This window comes from Mandrillus leucophaeus, unplaced genomic scaffold (assembly GCF_000951045.1).
Source record: "Mandrillus leucophaeus isolate KB7577 unplaced genomic scaffold, Mleu.le_1.0 Scaffold282, whole genome shotgun sequence".
Taxonomy (NCBI): Eukaryota; Metazoa; Chordata; class Mammalia; order Primates; family Cercopithecidae; genus Mandrillus; species Mandrillus leucophaeus.
The window spans coordinates 1,043,739-1,051,070 of record NW_012102943.1 but is presented as its reverse complement, the minus strand read 5'-3'; the positions used below and the strand labels follow the sequence as shown (position 1 = coordinate 1,051,070).

The window sequence follows — 7,332 nt, the reverse complement described above, 5'->3', positions numbered from 1 at the left end:
TCTGTCACCCAGGTTGGAGTGCAGTGGCGTGATCTTGGCTCACTGCAACCTTTGCTTCCCAGGTTCAAGTGATCCTCCTGCCTCAGCCTCCTGAGTAGCTGGGGCTACAGGCGCATGCCACCACGCCTGGCTAATTTTTGCATTTTTAGTAGAGATTGGGTCTCACCATGTTAGCCAAGTTGGTCTCGAACTCCTGACCTCAAGTGATACACCCACCCTGGCCTCCCAAAGTGCTGGGATTAACGGAGTGAGCCACTGCACCCAGCCAATTTTTATATTTTTTGTAGAGATGGGGTTTTGCCATGTTGCCCAGGCTGGTCTCGAACTCCTGGGCTCAAGCTATCCACCTGCCTCAGCCTTCCAAAGTGCTGGGATTACAGGTGTAAGCCACTGCACCTAGCCAATTTAAACATTTTTGACCGGTACTCAAGATTCTTCAGAATGAAAATATGGGGCCACTTGCTTAAAAATTAAGAATTTCTGGACAGTGAGAGCATAGCATGCAACCAAGTGTGGGGCCCTTCTGGCTGTGGGGTCATGTAGAACTGCATGGACTACAAACCCCTAAAGTTGCCCTCCCTCTCTGGAATGTTCTCTCCTCCCACTTCCAGCCAAGCCTTCTTATACCTCCAGGCCTTTGTCCTTCCAGGACACCTGTCTTTCCCTAGACACAGGAATGGGCACACCCAAGGGGCTTATCAAATCCTCAAGGACTGAAGGAAAGGAGACAGGCCAGAGTCCTGGGCAGAGCTGGGGTTGGAAGCTAGGGGGCCTGGCTCTTCTCCCAGCATCTGGGCCAGGCCTCCCAAACTCACCCTCCTTATAGGCCTCATTGATGGCCCGAATTTCGGCATTGGTCCGAGTGGCCAGGATTTCAATAAGAGCCTTTTCATCTGTGCCGGCTCCCTGGAATGTCAAGACAAAGATGATCTCAGCCATAGTTCTGACCACCTGTGCAGAAGTCCATGGGGCCCGGATGGCTAAAGCTCAGGCCAGGCCTTCCTGGATTTTCTCCTCACCTCCAGACATGGCCCCCAGGCCCGAGACCGTGGCACAACCAAGGCTGACTGTGCCAGCCTCTCAAGATTCCCAGAACCTCCCAAGGGAACTGCTTTGCCTTCCAGCCCCCCAAAAAGAAAAGGTATATAGCCGTGTGTGTATAACACCACATACACACATGAACATCTGAATGGAAATATCCACGTTAGTATCTGAAGAGAACAGAAGGACACGCACATGCTCACGGTGTTAACTAGTGGTGTGCTCTCTGCTTGAGTGAAGGATCACAGACGATTGCTATTTTCTTCTTTTTTACTCTATATTTCTTCAAGTCTTCACAGTGGACATGTATTATTTTGTTAGAAGAAAAAAAGTTTTGTGCTTAAGATAAAATGCTACATTATTTTTTCTTTTGAGACAGAGTCTTGCTCTGTTGCCCAGGCTGGAGTGCAGTGGCATGATTACTGCAGCCTCAACCTCCCAGACTCAGGTGATCCTCCTACTTCAGCCACCCAAGTAGCTGGGGCCACAGAAGCATGCCACCATGCTTGGCTCATTTTTATATTTTTTGTAGAGACAGGGCTTCACCATATTGCCCAGGCTGGTCTGGAACTTCTGGACTCAAGCCCAAAGTTTTAAGAATACAGGCGTGAGCCACCATGGCTGGCTTACATGTTTATTCTTGTATTTGAGGAGTGATTTGTGAATTGAGACATTACACGCCCTTGACTACGGCAGGCTGGGGACCTGTTATGCAAATATCTGCATACAGGGAAGTGGGGAAAACTATCAGGGAGGAGAGAAGGCAGGCAAGATTGATTGATTGATTGAGTCAATGACTAATTTACTCATTCAAATACCTGTTAAGGCACCTATTATGTGTTAGCCACTGTGCAAGGTGCTGGGGCTACAGCTACCAAAAAGGAAAAAAAAAAAAAGTCCAGGCATGGTGGCTAACGCCTGTAATCCCAGCGCTTTGGGAAGCTGAGGCGGGTAGATCACCTGAGGTCAGGAGTTCAAGACCATCCTGGCAAACATGGTGAAACCCCTTCTCTACTAGAAAGACAAAAAAATTAGCTGGGCATGGTGGCAGGCGCCTGTAATCACAACTACTCAGGAGGCTGAGGGCAGGAGAATCACTTGAACCTGGGAGGCAGAGGTTGCAGTGAGCCGAGATCACACCATTACACTCCAGCCTGGGTGAAAGAGCGAGACTCCATCTCAAAAAAAAAAAAAAAAAAAAGGGCAAGTGGCAAGACATGTTCTCTGTCCTCAAAGAGGTTACTAATGGTCCTGCCTTCTCAGATCCTAGGAGACTCATCCTGATTGAGATCTTCAATCATTTCTTTGTTAGAAGCAGGTGTGTAGTGAGGCAATCAAGAAAGTCCCGAGACTAGGGTCTAGCCCTGGTCTCCCCCTAACTCACTGACTCTCTGAGCCTCTGTTTCCCACTTGGAAACTTTGAAAATGGAAAGGATTGAGTTGGGTTAGCTCATTGATCTCTTCTATTTCTGAACCCCATGTCTTTAGATCATTTGCTTTTTGGCTTAGGTATTTTAAAAAACAATCACCTTAATCTGCTTAGCCTAGGCAACGCTTTTATAAAGTCCTCTAGCTCCCCATTGCTGCCTTCCTCTTAATGCTCAAGGGGCCAAAAGCACTACTGGTTTTATGTGGTTGTCAAGACAGGCTCTAGAGTCAGACAGACTGGTCTGAACCTCAGCTTTGCTACTTCATAGCTCTATGACCGTGACCAAGCAACCTAACCCCCAAGTCTCAGTTTCCTCATCTGTAAAATGGGGACAAAATAAGAGCCTCGCCTTGTGGCTTGAGGAGGCAACTAATTGAACTAATGTACCTAGCCTGGGATAGTTACCATATGCTCCTTATAAACAGTATCCACTAGTACAGCTGGTACCTTGGGAAGCAAAGCAGCAGTTCTAGCAACTTCTGGGCCAGGACATAATGCTTTCTTGTTTAATGTAGGGTCAGGTCTTCAGAGTTAACAATGCCCTTCATACCTGTGACTTTGATTGACCTGTCCTAGTTTGAAGGGCAGAGGTGACCATTTCCATTTCCCAGATGAAGGCACAGAGGATTGGGAAATGTAAGGAATGGCCCAGTCACACAACGAATGAGTGGCAGGGCTGGGCTGGAGTACAGACTCCAACTGCTGCTGCTTTCCTTTGAGACCCACCCCACTTCCTCCAGCGGCTCCACGAGACTCTTCTGACACCAGTGGGCGTGTGACTCAAGCTGAATCAACTTGGAGTAAATGCCAAGACTGTCGTTGGAACTCCTAGGAAGGAACTGTTTCTGCTGGAGCTGCTAGCTGGCAGGACGGACATAAGCCACCCTGCCACCATGGGGAGAAAGGCTGCCAGAGAGTGAAGCCGTAAGAGAGGACAGCAGATCCAAGACAGGGGTGAGCCAAGGGTCCACAGAACATCATTTGAGTCTCTGGACTCAGATCTAGTCCTGTAGTTTTCAGTTATAGGAGCCAACATCTCCTTCTGTGTTTATGCCAGTTTGAACTGAGTGTGGGAGGAGTTCTACCAAGAAGTTATGGCTAAACCACCTGGGCTTCTGAGGACCACCTGTATCCCCACCGGCACCCGCAGACACTAGACCCTCTGGTGCCAACTGTACCTCCATGGCCTTCTTCAACTGCTTGGCATCGTAATGGGCCGGTGGCATCATGAGCCCCAGAATCAGCCTTGCCAGGTCTCCAGAGATCTCAGACTTCAGGTCACTCATTAAGTCCTGCAAAGGGCAGAGCCCCAGTCATGCCAGCATCAACACTTGCCCACACATGACCCAGGATGGGGGAGATGGAGAGAGAAAACAGGGGTTCCACATGAGGGATCGTGGAAGCTTGTGTCTGTCTTTGCTGATGTTGCACTTATTATTTAGATGAAGCCAAAGAGGGTAGGGAAAAAACAACCAGGAGGAAGACCCACTCTCCTTGACATAGGAGACAGGAACAGGAAGGGAGCAGTGCTGAAGGACACCGTTTCCATCCAGCGGGAAACGCACCCACCTAAGCCAGATGCCACCAATGTGCAATAATCACTGACACTCAGTTGGGGCCTTGAAGCCAGCTCTCTCTGTGCAGAGGAACTGCAAGACGCCCAAAGCACATTGAAAACAACTCATAGCCCTGATCTTGGCCCCACGCTGCACCTCTGAGACCACTGAGCATCTCACACACGTGTTGCCCATCACAAGGAACTGGGGGAATGGAAAGATACGTCTGCCCAAACCCAGTGCTGGAGACACTCGGAGATCACGTGACCACACAGGGTCCCACTGCCATGAAGACCCTGGTGCCCAACTGTGCAGAACCGATGGGGACAGGCTGAGCTCAGTCAGGCAAGGTGCATGCATGTCGCACCCAGAGCCCAGGAGGAGGTCCTTACCCGGCCAAAGTGAGACTTGAAGGTCTGCCGGATCTGCTGCCGCTGGGCATTGCTGCGGTGTGTGATGATATCGATGATTGTATCTTCGTCAGTCCCTGAGTCACCAAAGTCACATGCCTCAGAAGAAGGCCCGTGGCTCTCGGCTTTCCCCATACACCGCCCGCTGATAGTCCCTCGTCAATCTTTGTCAGGGTAGAAGCCTGGCTAGGCGGCCATGTGCTTCTGAGTCCCTGCAGTCTGCTTGCCTATGGCTCAGGTCACTGATTTCTGCTGGGCTCCTCCCTCCCTTTCCTGTTGACACGCTAAGGAACAAGGACAGCTGGGAGGTAGAGAGTACTGGGTTGGGAGTCAGGGCCTCTGAGTTCTAGTTCTGGCTCTGGCAATGGCTACCCACCCTGGGCAAGTCCCCTTCCCTTGATGGGACTTGGTTTCCACATCTGTAACATGAAGAGGCTGGAGTAGTTACCAACGGATCCTTCCAACCCTGACAGTCCAAGTCCTGTTAGCGACTCTATGTCCTTTCTCTTCAACTGTCTGGGAGCTGGACCCTGAGTCCCTCTAACCACAGCAGGTTGACTCTGGAAGGCATTAGGATACCACTTCCGGCTTCTCAGATTAATGCCATCAACCGCAGACCCAGCACGGGGGTCCTTCACGGCATTTTTACCTCTATCATCCTACAGTCCCAGGCGAGCTTGGCAGATATCATCATTCCCATGAGACACGTGGAAAGGAAGCCCAGGAGGTGATGGACTTAACCTAAAAGCCTCCTGGGAGTTGCTGTCAGACAGACAGGGCAGAAAAGGCAAAGAAAGCCAAACCCTACATGGCCAGTCCCAGGCTGGACTTTCTGAGCACAGGCCCAGCTGATCTGAACCTGTGGGTGCAGTACTCCTCCCATTGGTGCCAAATGTAGGTCTGAAAGACCTGCCCAGCAGGGCACACTCCCACCATAGAACTGGGGCTCTGGGGTTCCAGGGTCCACAGTCCTATTTTACACGTGGGGAAATTCAGACCCAGAGTGGCTGAGAGGCTCACCCAGAGTCACACGGTGAGTCGGCAGCAGAGCTGGGGCACCACACCAATTCTATGATCTGGTACTTTCTTCAGTGCCAGAATACTGCTCCCAGGAGGCTGGGGGACACCTTGGTCCCTGGGAAGGGCTTCTGTCAAGTTCCTTATGAACCCTCTCCTGCCCCTCCTCCTTATACTCTAGAAGCCAGGAGGGTGGAAACTTGAGATCAAGTCTTCCTCATCCTGCAGACTCTAATTTGAAACCTCACTCTGTCCTCTGCCAGCCCATGGCCGAACCCACCAAACCTGCTGACCCAAGACCAACCCTGCTCCCTTCCCATCCCCCGTACCGAGTCCCTTCATGGCTTTCCGCAGCGCTTTGGCATCTGCATCAGGGTTGAAGTCATTGGCTGGGCGCACAGTTCCCTTCAGCTGTGAGAAGCAGAAAGAGACTCAGCAGGTGTCTGAAGGCCCCCCTGGGGGCCAGGCTGAGAGGCAGCATGCGAGGGTGGGAAGCTCTCCCCACGAGCCCAAACCAAGCGGCGTGGGTGGGGAAAGAGGCAGAGATGAAGCCACAGCAGACAGACCCTGCACAAGAGCTGAGAGAGAGAGACAGACAGAAAGATAGAGAGGGAGAGAGGGACTCAGGGCTAGGAGCAGGGCAAGTCCTGTTCAAGGGAAATTGGCTAGGCTCCTGCCTGCCACAGGATCTGCCTCGGTTCTAGTGCCCCTTGGCTACTTATTCCACTGGAGCCTCCCCAGTTCTTCTGAATCCTACCCTGCCCCCGAGACCCCCTCTGCCCCTTAAAGAGTCATTCCCCCTGAAAAGGCAGCAGAAATGTTCTGAAATACCAGAACAGAGTTTCCCAAATTTCAGTCACTCCTGAAGGACTTTCACTTTTCCAAATCAGCACACACACTATGCCATCTCTTAATGGTTTTATGTAATTCAACTTCTTTTCTGACTTAAATACATCCATTTTTGAAGTGCATTTAAAATTACTCCCAAAGGGCAAGGAATTGTATCCGTTTTATCCTGTTATATATCCCAGGTGCCTACAACAGTGTCTGACATATAATAGGCACACTTAAAAAATAATTGTTAAGTGAATTAATGAGGCTTGGCACAATGGCCCATGCCTGTAATCTCAGCACTTTGGGAGGCCAAGGCAGGAGAATTGCTTGAGCCCATGACTTCAAGACCAGCCTGGGCAACATGGTGAAACTCTGTCTCTACAAAAATTAGCCAGGTGTGGTGGTGTCCACCTGAGGTCCCAGCTACTTGGGAGGCTAAGGTGGAACGATCACCTGAGCCTGGGGAGGCTGCAGTGAGCCATGATTGTGCCCCTGTACTCCAGCCTGGGTAACAGAGTGAGACTCTATCTCAAAAAAACAAAAACAAAAACAAAAAAAGGATGAAATTACTTTTGTATTACTACCATGAATTAGGAAATTGATACCATGTATCATAAACTGACAATTTACCACAAAAATCAATGTAATAAAAACAAAAGAGGTGAAATACCATGAAATTGAACATGATGCCTCTGCTTGCCAGAAGCTCCGAAACTTAAAGTGAGCTCTCTCAGCTTTCTCTTTGTGAAATAGGAAAATCAGCAAGTGTTGCAGAGATGGTGGCACCAAACCAAGACTTCCTCTTTGACATAATCAGAAACGCTGATGAAATTGAAAAGGAGTGCCTTTCTCATTCACTATGTGGAGTTCTGTGTTATTCAACCCTGCCAAACTAAATTCACTTCTCACATCACCTACGATCATCTGCAAAGATCTCTTGACTTATTTGGGGAACGCTGTCCTAGAACATCAGAGCCCAAGAGCCCTAAGAGATCACCGAGATTGCCATGTTAACCCCTCACTTTAAAGATGGAGACATAGAGGC

General features: G+C 49.9%; 1 protein-coding gene across 2 annotated transcripts in view; it reads right to left on the bottom strand.

Moving 5' to 3' along the window:
* The window catches only part of ANXA6 (annexin A6), a 74,572-nt gene that overhangs the window by 24,878 nt on the left and 42,362 nt on the right, over positions 1 to 7,332 (bottom strand). For both annotated transcript variants that reach the window (XM_011985305.1, XM_011985306.1), the window contains 4 exons: positions 5,783 to 5,864; positions 4,419 to 4,513; positions 3,649 to 3,762; positions 816 to 906 (listed from right to left, as the gene is read on the bottom strand). In XM_011985305.1, coding sequence (XP_011840695.1) covers positions 816 to 906; positions 3,649 to 3,762; positions 4,419 to 4,513; positions 5,783 to 5,864 — 382 coding nt within the window. The remainder of the gene's footprint in view (positions 1 to 815; positions 907 to 3,648; positions 3,763 to 4,418; positions 4,514 to 5,782; positions 5,865 to 7,332) is intronic.